Here is a 13,559-nt window from a genome sequence, read left to right as displayed (position 1 = left end):
TAACTTAACCAACACTGAACAAAAAAATGACATGAATGACTTAAATTCATGAGTGCAGAAACTATATCCATCCACACTAACTCTCAAGCATGGGTATAATTATTAGGAGTGAGAAATACACACAGAAAACTTACCAACAGATCTACTGAGAAAAAGCACAATACCTAACCCAGGAGATTACGAGGAAACACAGTATCAAGTGGTAAGTGCCAACACTGCATGAAAATCTTACTTGAAAGGAAAAAAAATCATTGGACAAATGTAAGACATGAATTCCCCATGAACTAAAGCTTGTGCTTCCCCATCAGGCATTGTTGACCCTGAGACCTGGGGACTAGCATTATAAACTTAGGATTTTTCTTCATTGATAAACATATCTGCACTGGTATAGATAGTGCAGTATGATTAGAAGGTAACACATGATCAGCACATTACTGCAATGGTGCTTAAATGAAAGTGTATAACAGATGAGCATGTTTTTGAAAATTTTAGCATTGCTTATCAGGCAAATCAACATCAAAATAGCTTTGGATGAGTTGAGGTGTTACCACTTTGGATTATTAAGTATTTTTTTGATACATAACTATAGTTCAAAAGAAAAATTCAATTAAAAACCATTGTACCTAAATTACACAGTATCACAAGAAAAAAAACTATATTTTTATTAGATTTGCAAGTAGGAAAAACACTTCTGGTAGACATAAGATAATTACTTTTAATGTTATCAAATGAGATCACAAACTTCTTACCAAACAGGATTATAGAGAAGTTCCAAACATAAACTGCATACTAAAGCCTCTTCTAAACAATCATTTTCAGCAGACTTTGTACAAACTTTTACATAACTTTCAGATTTCTGAGAATCATTTCTTGACTGATCACTATCACCAGAAGCTCTTGTATCACTTTCTTTCTTGTGAAAGTGTTGACTCTCACTTTGTAACTGCTCAGCAGATGGTAGCACAGGACTTAATCTGGCTCTTTTTCCCAAGGGAGAATTTTCCTGAAAAAAATCAGGAATTTAACATCTTTAATGGTCATTAACAAGTTTTTAATACTTGAATTATTCATTATATTCAATCCAAAGAATTTTGCTACAACAGTCTTAAATACACTGCTCATGAATGCTACGTATCTCTTGTCAGACATCCTATGCTTAAAATAAACTGTGTATCCCATCAACTTTTAAAATAAATTTTTCTAAAATACTTAGAGAAAAAATTACTTGTGGGTCCATAACTTTGTTTGCAATAGAATTCTTAATAATGGACAAGATATACAAAAACACAAATTTAAAAAACACTACAATATTACAGTTAATCCCATTAATTATTTCTAAGAACCCATATTGTATTTTATATTGCAAATAAGTGATTTCACTATATTTTTTACATTTAGTGTTGTAACATCCAAGAACTATTCAATACAACATATGGCCTCCAACTGATGATTAACAGTATAAAAGAAAATCAGCAAGTTAAAGGTTAAAAATACACATAGAAATGAATTGCAGAATAATTAAAAGAACCAACTTTCTTTTATCAACCACAATAAATTATTCTTTTGAGACATTATATACTTTTCACTATACAAAGTGATAAAAACTTATTTTGTTTAATCAGGACTTCTTGAACCAATGTGTTTTTCTGACATCAAGAAAATACTTTTCACTATTCGAGATGCATTCTGTTCTATTTAACTGCAGAATAATAATGCTGATTTTCTCTCTCTTTTTTTTTCAATCACTGATTACATTTTGCACTGCAAATAAAATGAGGGAAAAATAATTATTTGGAGAAAGATCATACTAATTTATACAATATGACAAAAACTTTCCATCCAATATAAAATAAAACCCACACAAAAATAATTGTTATAGATATTTGAGAAATCAGTATTAGTTTTGATTAAAAGCCCACCTTTTCTTAATTCAACATACTTGCCATTTTCCAAAAAGAGGGAAGAATTACTTAGAATTATAAGTTGCACATAATCACTATTAATGGTTATCTAAAAATAAAGTGTCCAAACAAAAGAAACAGGTTTTTTAACACTGCACCATCCACTGATTACAAAGTTTGAAATTCTAAGTACATGATTTAGATTCCCATTGTATAGCCCTTTCTGAATGGAGCAGCACTTCCAATCTCCTAATTTTCCCTCTCCATTTTAAATTGATTTAGTGTTTCTGTAATCTAATGACAACAAAATTTCCAAAATTTTGTTTTTGATCTTGCCCAAAGCTACTTAAGGATATTTGCACTAGCTGTCCTCAATTTGGCAATGATAGGCAAGAGGGAAGGCAGCCAGTCAATGCCATCACCCACAACCAATTCTTGGACAACATTTTTTATCAAAGAATAGTGGGATTAACCATAGCATTGTAACATCCCATGACTGAAAGGGCAAGCTCATTGGGTTACAGAGACTCAAACCCATGAAATGCACAATGCGAGTCAAGCACCCTAACAGCCAGGTCATGCCAGGCTCAGATTTGGTTATTAAATATTATTTTGAAAAATACATTAAAAATATTTCCTTCAAAAAAAAAATTTTTTTTATTGTTGATCAGAAAAGTACATTTCATGTATCAAGCCAGATTTATATTGAATGACATTCATTAACCCTTTCATGATGGGTCAAGGGCCAAGTCATCTCAATTGTTGACTTGCATTCAAAATTTGATTGAAATACTGTTTTATAACTTTTGTCCTTAAGTTTGATATCAAACTGTAGATTATAATTCAAATTGAAATGTTATATACAAGTCAGTTTCTTAATTTAAAACTAAATATTAAAAGAACACTTAAATGTCAACTTCGATGAATCACATGGTACATCGAATGTTGCACTGTTTAAAATTAGATGTTTGTGATGTCAAAACACTAAGTCTATAAATTGGTACAAATTAGGAACTCAAATTACCAATACTGACAAACAATAACATGAAATAAAAACCTAATTATTTTTATTTTGTTGAGATATGGCTTATGTACTGAATACACAATAGCCTTTATTCACCTCCTATCATTTTTGGAATGGTCTCTTATACACACTTACTTCAATGTATGACATGTAAATAATCAATTGACAGCATAGAATGTCCCACTCATGTTTTACTCAGCCATTTTAATCTGTTCAAAAGCTACCACTTTTTTCCAACAAAAACTTCAAGGAGGTAGGTTGTGTCTTTAATCTGCTAAAAGTTCCATATTTTTTAGACCTAAATACAACTTAATTATTAAGCTTGATAAATTATGGTGAAATTATATGGTATCATTAGAGTAATTTATGATTTTTTTTTTGCTATTCAACTGCATATATGATACCTAAAAATGTTTTTCATATCCTCCATGCATGAAATTTTAAAAGGCTCAACAACCAATTTGTGACATCAATTATCTACAAAATCAAAGGTCATAGCTAGCAGAAAACTCTTTACTTCTTTATTTATTGTTTTATATTTTAAGAAAACTAAGTTTAATAGCTTATTTCTAAATAGTGATAATCTATATACATATATAATGTATAATAATTGAAATATGGCTATACATTACAAAGTACTAGTCCACTAACACACAGCCCAGACAGTGTTACTTTGTAAAGACTAAAGGTCAGTTTTATATTATTGGATATGGTAATAGAAGTTCATGTGCACTGCACCAATGCAACTTATATGCAATGTCAGCTCGGTAACACTGGAAGGTCAACATTCTAATAATAATAAAAAAAATGTCATGACGTTTAAGCTACTTTGACTAAACATTTATTTTTTCATTTTATAATATGTAGTTATTCTAGCACAAAAAAAACATAATTTATATTCACTTCTTAATTTTTTATGATTGCTATGAGGTCAGTCAAATTGACAGATCCTACATATTTAAGAGTAAAGAAAATAACAGACAAAATATAAAGTCTTACTGAAAAAAAATTTTTGAAATGTATTTAGGAGAATTTATAGATTAGGTAAATAATATTTGAGATTTCTGGCATGAAGAATAGTTCTTTAATAATATGAAATCACTTCACACTTTGACTAGTAACGAAATAGACTCGACATTTTCACAAGCAAATCTTTGGTAAAAATTCTGATTTTTTTCTATGCAAAATTTTATGAGAATATACATACTGTATCAAAAGTTATATAATAAATACTTAATGTGCACAAACGTGTATACAATCTCACGTATATTATACAGAGCCTGCTGCAAAAGGGGTTAATCCATTTTGTTTGATACTTTATTTTAACAATTCTGTAGTCACTACTTCTGGCTAGAAATCATAAAACTAAGATTTATTTATCACCATTACCTTTATCTGACTAAGTACAATGATTTTTGCTCATGATAATTTTAAGCAAAATCAACTATATCTTAAGAAATATAATTTATTTTCCATAAATAGCAAGTTTATTTATTTGTGTATGTGCTGTTTGAATGCAATAAACTTAAATAAGAATATTCAATAAATAAGGATTTACTTCAGTGTACTTGTTAAACTTAATAATATGATGGTTCTGTACTTTTCAAACATGTAACTGAACGTTAAACATTTACAGGAATGAAAAGGACACAAAGAAACTGTGCAAACATTTTCAGATCTGTGGTTTCTTTTTAATCTTCTAAACTTCTCATTAGTTTCTTTTGTTCACTCCTGGGTATTCAATTCATGAAACCACAAATTAAATGTGCAAACTAATTTATTTTCTCAGCATCAATATATAAATTCATAACCCAATCACATTTAAATATTGGCTATATATATTTTCAAAACTGAGCTTCATCAGTAATTGTTGAGACCAAATGCTGTGGCAATACAAAAAAGATAGCAATACACAGCCATTATAATAAAACTGCTAAAATGGAAGAAAAATTATATAACATATTGTATCCTCAATAGATGATAATTTCTTATGTAATATAAATCTATATATTGGGATGAGCATAAATATTCTAAAGACAAAAACATAAATGTATTGTTCATACAAGCGACTCAAAAATGTGCAGAAATGATAGTTTGACCTTTCTACATTTTGTTTTTGTTAGCTTTTTTAAATAAATGTTACATAACAAAATATCAATTCTAACATATTTCTGAGCTTGAAATTATTGAAAAGAGTTTAAACTACTTTTACCTAAATTGTGACACTTAATATACAGGTGTATGAGATGTGTTCTCAAAACCTGAAAGATGTTCACCAGTTGTGATAGACATAATGTCTTTCATAGACAAAATATTTCTAAAGCGAGGTTTCCAAATATCATATCATGCCCACCTGATACAAAGTTAAAAATAATTATAATTTACACCCATATTTAGATACCTGAACTAAATAATAGTAATACATAGATTCAGTCCTACAAAAAAAAAGCATTGTGAAGCAACATGGTTTATTTGCAAAATTAGAGGAAAGTAGGATATCCAAGACAAGTATTGCCAAGAATTGGTTGGTTGGTTCATTGATTTGGTGTTTTATGGCACAAAGCAGCTAGGCTATCTGCACCAAACATCTGGTAAAAAGTTAAAATTAAAGAAAATTTAGTAAAATTCATAAAAAGAAATTAAGGTAAAACAAATAGTTTAAAAAACATAAATAGCATGAAACTAATGTTTATATCTAGTCTACAGCAGTAAGATAAAACTACAGTAATTCATGTTGTAAAGGACTTTATGTATGTAGCATAATTGTAATTATCATAACTTGCCAGGAAGACTGACAGGTAAGTACAAAAACCACAGTCAGTCACCTGAAGTTGGACTTTCCAGTCCTCGTTCTGAGTTATTTGATGTTATGGACATTTTCAAAAAGTAAAATAATAAAAGTTTTAAAAGAATTGTAGCAAAACTTTAAAAATAACTCATCAGGATGACTAAAATGTGGTTTACTGTGACCTGAGCGTTACACAGACAATATATTGGTGCAACAGTTACAGATAAAAGAAAATGATGAGTTAAAACACTGTGGCCATTGTGTAATCTAGCTAGAACAACTTCCTCTTTCCGATCCTTACAGAATCAAGACGGCCAAAGACCAATATAGGGTTTTATTTGGAAAAGCTCCTTTTCACTTTGCTCACTCCAAGTCAACTGTCAGTTGGCACAGGGTCGAGCTATGAATACAGGACCATTGTATGGGCACAGACATAGACAAGTGACCCATAGTTGAGTTTCGATATATCTTTAGCATAGAACATTGATCCACTCCCCAAGTGGTGGAAGAGAGGACAAGGAGGATGTTCAGTGCTTTTGTGCATTTGACCCACAGCTGCTTAATGTGTGGTATAAAGGTCAGCTTACAGTCAAAGATAAGCCCCAAGAACTTTGTCTCAGGGACCACAGGCAGCACAACTTCACCGATACGAAGTTCAGGATCAGAGTGAATACAGAGGGCAGTCTGTAGCTGCTGCTCAATATACCTAATGTTCGACAACTGACATGAGATGTGAAAGTCATCGACATAGAGCCCGTTTACAACAGTAAGAGGGAGTTGTTCAGTGATGGCATTAGTCTTTATACTGAAAAGTGTGACACTCAAAACACAGCCCTGAGGGACTCCAAGTTCCTGTAGAAAAGTTTGGGGAAGTGTCGAACCCATACAAACTTGGAATCTCCCATCCATTACAATTTTTAATAAAAATGGGCAAATGGCCATGTAACCCATATAATATGGAGGTCTTGCAAAATGCCATACCTCCATGTTGTATCATTAGCCTTCTCAATGTCAAAGAATATTGATACAAGATGTTAATCTTTGAGAAAGGCTTCTCTGATTGACGTTTCAAGCCAAATCAGGTCGTCCATGGAGAAGCGCTGTCATTGGAACTCACTTTGGGTGGGCAAGAGTAGGTTATTTGATTCAAGAAACCAAACAAGACAAGCATTAACCATCCTCTCTAAGATCTTACAGATACAGCTTGTCAATGCAATTGGACGGTAATTCGAAGGAATCTTGGGATCCTTCCCAAGCTTCGAGAAGGGTAGGACAATAGCCTGGTGCCAGACATAAAAAAAATTCTCCTGCCAGATCCCGTTAAAAAAAATCAGAAGAAAAGCACAAGAAGCTGGAGATAGATGGCACTGCATTTCATAGTGTACATCATCAGGTCCAACCAATGTACTGCCAGACAGATGAAGGGCCTGTTTGAGTTCCACCAGTGTAAACGGACAATTATATTCATAGAAACAATCAGCTTGAAAGGAAAGAGGTGATTTTTCTGCCCAAGTTTTGATGGCTAAGAAGGTGGAAGAAGAAGCAGAAGTGCTAGACACCTGGCAAAAGCTTTTACCTAGAGTATCGGCGATGCTCCAGGTATCAGCTACTTCCTGGCCATCAGAGGGCAAGATCGAGAGAGGGACAGAATTATATTGCCCACTGACCTTTCGAAACTTGTCCCATATGACTTTGGAAATGGTGGTAGAAGATATGCTGTTTGTGAATTTAATCCAAGATTCCTTCTGGATTTTACATCTTACCCACTGAGCATGTACATGGGCCTGCTGGAAGGGGATGCAAAGCGAGAGTGTGGGATACCTATGAAAAGTATCCCAGGCTCATTTTTGAGCCTTCCATGCCATGTGGCAGGCAGGATTCTACCATGGATGAGGATATTGTGGAAAACGTGTTGAGGTTTTGGGAATACAGTCAGTTACTGCTGCCACACAATCGTCTATTGATGGCTTACAGACGATGGCAGGATCAAGTTCTGCGAGAGCAGCAAAAGAGGGCCAATTTGCTTGATCCAGCTTCCACTGGGACATGCAGGTCAGGTGTCATTGGCCACGACCAGTCTCTCTCAAAATTATAGGAAAATAATTACTGCCTTGTGGATTATTGTCAACCCTCTATGAAAAATGGGAGAATAGTGAAGGAGAGCAAATTGAGAGATCAATAGCAGTAAAGGACTGACTAGGTGCATGAAAACAAGTAGAAGAACCAGTATTGAAAAGAGAAAGGTTGTGATCAGAAAGCACATGCTCTACACAGTGACCCCTCCTGTCAATGGTGTCTATTAAAGTCTCCTAGGATTAAAAAGTGAGATGGCAACTGTTCAATGAGAGCATCAAGGTCTGACTGATCATAGGAAACTGATCTCCAGGAAACAGGTGGAGAGAACAAACAGTGATGGTACGACTTAAGGAAACACAAATAGCTACAGCCTCCAAGTGTGTGTCGAGTGGCAAAGACAGGAAGGGCACACGCTGATCAACCAACAGTGCCACCCCTTCCATGCACTTATCCATCACACAGCCTGTCATTTCTATATAAAAAAAAACTGCCAAAAGGTGACTGTATTGGCAGGTTTTAGAAATGTTTCCTGTAAAAAAAGAATAAAGGATGGTAGGAAGCAATTAGTGTTTTGATGTCATCCAGATTAGAAAGTAAACCTTGACAGTTCCATTGTATCAAGGTGGTCATTTTTTATTTATGTGTAGGTGAATTGGGTGAGAACCTTTCTGTTTATGACGTCTTTTTCTTTACTGTCTTTATTTGAGGGAGGTCTATTGACCTCCATGGATCCTGCCCTGGGTCAATTGGGCAGGTCTTTGCTGTTGGAAGAGAATTCCAGTGACTGAGGATGTGAACGAATGATCATCTTGTATCTTGGGATGGAAAAAGATGATATATCCAAGGTAGTGCCTATACCCAGAACCAAAGGAAGCAAATCCTGGAATTTGCTGGAATGTATGTAAGGGACAGAGATGGGTGTTAAAGTTAATTCATTAACTTTTTTAACATGGTCCTTTACCTATGAACTGTTTTTCATTATTTTAAAGTTTTTATTTGGAGGATCCATAATAAAAAAGGAATATTTCAGTGCCCACTAACCCCACCCACCATGGAGCCCTACAAGGGGATGTGGTACAATGCTAAACAAAGACACTGCAGCAACACCAGGGTTTCGTGAGCACTGTACCCAAACACCAGCATCGGATACAATGTCCACAACACCTGTTGAGAACATCCAACACTGGTACTTGGTTGACCCTAGCCCAAGTGGATAAGCTGACTGACCCAAGGAGGGCAACCCTAAGGCTGCCTTTTTGTAGGAATTCAAAGCCAAAGAAGTGTGTTTGGGTTGGACCCCTCAACCATAAGGATCCTCTCCTTCTCTTCAAGGATCACCACACATGGCAAACATATGGGTGGATGTTTAGATCCCAGGGGAGGTAAACTGAAAGAACAGAACCTTTCCTGGGAGTTCCCCTCACCATGTACAGGAATCCACACTGAGGGGCTGCCAAGAATTAAAATTGATATTATACTATCATAAAGTTATTGTTAAAATTAAAAAACAAAAAAATATTGGTTGCTTAATTTTGATAGAAGGAAGTTTTATGTTAAAGGACCTAAATTGGCGACATAAAAACATACAAGTACATTCAAACAGCTACAGATATCTATTGCTTCAATTCCATGAGTCACAGCAACAAAAAGTACATTTAGAACATATTTTATACAAACAACTAATATAAAACATAACTGAAAGTAAACTTCTATGCTCATATCAAATTATGTAGGTGGTACTTATTTTTGTACAATACATATGATATTGGAAAATTATTTAGCATGTTTCTGACTTATATACACATTATATATGAAATATGCTCTGTAGCAGCTAATCTAAGTTCAGCAAAATTATTCTACAGTTGAGCTGAAAAACATGTTCTCATGAAATATTAATCTGTGGAGAACCATGACAGTCAGTTTTGCAGTCAAATAACTTCACTTGTGGTAAACTACATTTTTGCATTTCATCATTCAAAACAAAATCCGTAAATCAGAACTTACACAGTTCAATTTACTAGGCTCACTCAATAGAATTTACGGGAAACTGTTTTTTGTAAAATAGAAAACAACGTAAACACATACCACAACTGATGAATCTGAGAGTGAATCAGAGAGTGACAAAGTACAGTCATCTGTATTATTGCTATCATCAGGGTTAAGATGTAGGACATAATGAAGATCTGGAAAAACAAATATAATTCAAAAATATTTGCAATATTTCAGATATACAGTTACTTCCTTGTTATTATGACCTCATTTCAAAAATTTTATAAACATTCCATAAAGAATTAATGAAATTTAATTTTTAAATTAATTTATAAATAAAATTCCATTTTTCCTAATTTATCTCAACACTACAGTTTTGAATATATGTGTTCAAATTATTAAAACGAGCAGTTAAAGTACAACATAAGTGTGAACAAATAGATATAACATACCCAAAACAAACATTATGAAGCACAAACTAATGCAAAGTACAATGAAAAAATTACTTTAAGGAAAAATCTCAGTATTACATCCTTTTTGCTTCTTCTTTTCAATTTATTTTAATTCAAACACAAATCAATTACCTAAGCAAATTATAAAGGGAAAGAAGTAACTATATATTTCTTAAATACTTTTAGTTTTCATTTCAGAATTTACTCCAAAATTTAAACTTGTACTGAGAAAGTTAATTGAACTGATAGTTTTAATAATTTGCCCTTCTTTTAATATTTAAGAAATCTTTATCAAAGTAAAGTGATAACTAACATTTTCCAATGGAAGTTTTTATTTATTTGATAATGCTAAAAGAATAAAGCACATGAAAAAAAATGTTTAATTCCAGAAACATGGAATATTCAGTTGAAGAAAGACAACCAAGCTGAAACATAATAAAAAATTAAAAACATACATTAAATGATCATTATTAATACATGTTTTCAGTGTAATAAATATAAAAAATATCATTGCACTTTCTACTTTAACAAGGGGTCATCTTTCCCAACCTTCTGTGGATACAATATTGAATGGAGATAGCTCCAGTAAGAATAATCAGAATTATAATTAAAAATAAAATAATACTGAACATGCATTATAACTTGAAATCTATTTTGTGTTTAAATACAACAAACATATAACACAAATATTAGTTCAATATTAACAAACATTTAGTAGCTTACACAATGGCTTAAACCTAAATAGTTTTTATTGTATATTTCTTACAGTTGTCAACACATTTGTTTTTAGAATTTCCCTGAATATAGCAACATATTGCAGTCAAAATGGGGGAGAAAACTAGTTAATAATTAGTATCTAGTAATAAAACAAGACAAATTAAAATTTAAAACTTATTTCCTAATTAGTAATGTTATAGACTGTACTTGACAACGTTTGATATTGGAAAGTCACAATCTCAAGTAGTTAGTGTTTTATGGTGTATTTGCATGAGTTGTCTTCCTTTGCTGTTCATGTTACTTCTAAATTAATTAATTATTCTAAATTAAAAGTATAAGAGCATTATTATCATTATTCAATATATCAGCTCACATGTAATTATATACACAAACTTATAACAAGTACAAAAAGACTGATAACAAATTTACCTTTTAGTTGAAATAAATCTAATTAACAATACCTTCATTATTTTCTACAGAAGATACCATGTAAATGCATCAACCTACACACAGTAGTATGAAATACTTGCTTGAATTAAAAATGAGAAACCTTATAGTGAAATCCATGTTATCACATATAATTCAATTTTATTTAACTGTATACTGTATCAAACACAAACATGCAGAGCAAGCACAACTGTTTTTTTTATAAGAAACAGAACAATGCTGGATGATGGTTTAACATTCACATTATATTGTTTTAGCACTAACCAGCAGTCCATACGTTTTCTTCCACAGGTAATGTAGGAAAATTTGGATGTTTTTTTTTTGAAAGATAGGAGGAAAAAAAAAGCTTAAACTGTGTCAGCACCAACTAAAACAAAATTTCATACTTTTCAGTAAGAATCAAGTTGTTTAATAAGATTTGGAGTTCTGTCAAACAGCATCCCTTCTACAGAGTTAAACACTTCTAAATCTTTCACCACCATATTTATAGATACACAATAAAAAGCAAAATAACATTTCATCATTCATTATTTATCTGAAACTGATAAATTTCAGGAAGTGTGAATGGAAATATTTTTCTTTATAGTGGTACAAAAATCTGAACTCTCATCTGAGTACTATCAAACTTTTTAAGGCAAACAAACATAAGCCTATAGAAGTTAAAAAGCTTTGTATTATTATCTGTTACTAACTCAAATGTTATAAATTTTCTACAATATATCTGAAATTAGTTTATATTTTAACAACTATGTTTAACATTCAGTATGCAAATATTTTATCTGCATATATAATAAATTACCAGATAAGTAAGGTTGTAATCATTTTTATTTTTATAAAATACTGTTGTCCAAAAGAGCATATACTAACTCAAAGCAAGCAACTACTTACAGCAAAAACTTTAACTGAATTGATTTTTTTTATTTATTCCTTTCTGACAGTTCTTGTAATTTTAAGGCAATGTAACCAGAATGAAAAATTAAAATGAATAATCAGTTTTGTTGTGTAAAAGTAAGTCTAGGCAATAACTTACACACACTATACAGTTTCCTTACCAAGATCTGGTTCTTTCTTTCTGTGTATTAGGTACAACTCATCCCCATCTTTAACCTCATGCTTCTGAAATTTGTAACCAATATAACTATTTACATCTTTCTGTTTTCTTTTATTTGCTTAATTTCTCAAAAGATGAGATATTGTGAAAATATTTTTTATTCCAACTTCAATAAACTTGGAAATAAAAAAGCATTATCATCATTCAGTTTATCAGCCCACACACATGAATGTAGGACATAATTATATACATAAATTTATAACAGGCAGTAAAAATAAGACTGATAACATAAATTTATCTTTCATATAAGGTTCTAGTCATATGAAATGTGTTTAAGTTCTAATTCTGTAATTAATTATTATACAAAAGTTACTAAAATGATACTGATAGTTATTTTTACTTTCAAATCAAGTATAAAATACCAGAAAACATACAGAAAAATAATGAATGCAATATTTTGTTTGATGTATATTTGGAATAATCCAAAACAGGTATAATAAGGAAACATTTTAGATTACTCAATTATTTGTGTAATTCACAATACTGATATATTAAGGTGAACACTTGATTGAAAATTATGAGAAATCATAATAGGAATATTTCATTTACTTGGGCAGTTACAATAACAAAATAAGTTATTATTTTTTTAATATTATTTATTTATTTTAATAATTGCTTATTTTAAGAAATATTAATCAATGTAATCTGTTCATAGATAGACTGATCATATCAGCTAACAAAGTTAATCACCTAGCTCAAACTTGGGTCATCACGATTTACATATAAATTTGGATTTTACTTGCTGAACAAATATTAAACAATTCTGGTAAATATCAAAATACAAACAAGTAAATAAACTTGACAACATGCACAATATTCATAAAAACATCTTTCAAATACACTGTACTTACCTGGCCACAAACAACTCTTATGCTTCTATTTATGTAGGTTCCATTGGTGCTATGATAAATAAAATCTTTGTTCTAAAATACATATTTTTGAGTAAACATTTGTCAAATTGTAATTTTAAGCTAATTCAACAACACAAATTCTTAATAGTACAGTACATTTACTATTAGACAGCAAAATACATCTATATACACAGTTGTAAAAA

At 31.5% G+C, this 13,559-nt stretch overlaps 1 protein-coding gene across 4 annotated transcripts in view; it reads right to left on the bottom strand.

Moving 5' to 3' along the window:
• LOC143240843 (E3 ubiquitin-protein ligase CHFR-like) overlaps nucleotides 1–13,559 on the bottom strand; it is a 57,418-nt gene that overhangs the window by 32,808 nt on the left and 11,051 nt on the right. For all 4 annotated transcript variants that reach the window (XR_013021994.1, XR_013021995.1, XM_076484010.1 and 1 more), the window contains exons 4-7: nucleotides 13,357–13,405; nucleotides 12,447–12,510; nucleotides 9,875–9,972; nucleotides 750–1,003 (exon numbers count right to left, since the gene is read on the bottom strand). Coding sequence is in view for 2 of the 4 variants with exons in the window: in XM_076484010.1 (XP_076340125.1) it covers nucleotides 750–1,003; nucleotides 9,875–9,972; nucleotides 12,447–12,510; nucleotides 13,357–13,405 (465 nt within the window). In the remaining 2 variants the exon portion in view is untranslated. The remainder of the gene's footprint in view (nucleotides 1–749; nucleotides 1,004–9,874; nucleotides 9,973–12,446; nucleotides 12,511–13,356; nucleotides 13,406–13,559) is intronic.

Source organism: Tachypleus tridentatus, chromosome 13 (assembly GCF_004210375.1).
Source record: "Tachypleus tridentatus isolate NWPU-2018 chromosome 13, ASM421037v1, whole genome shotgun sequence".
Taxonomy (NCBI): Eukaryota; Metazoa; Arthropoda; class Merostomata; order Xiphosura; family Limulidae; genus Tachypleus; species Tachypleus tridentatus.
This window is presented reverse-complemented; position numbering and strand designations above follow the sequence as displayed.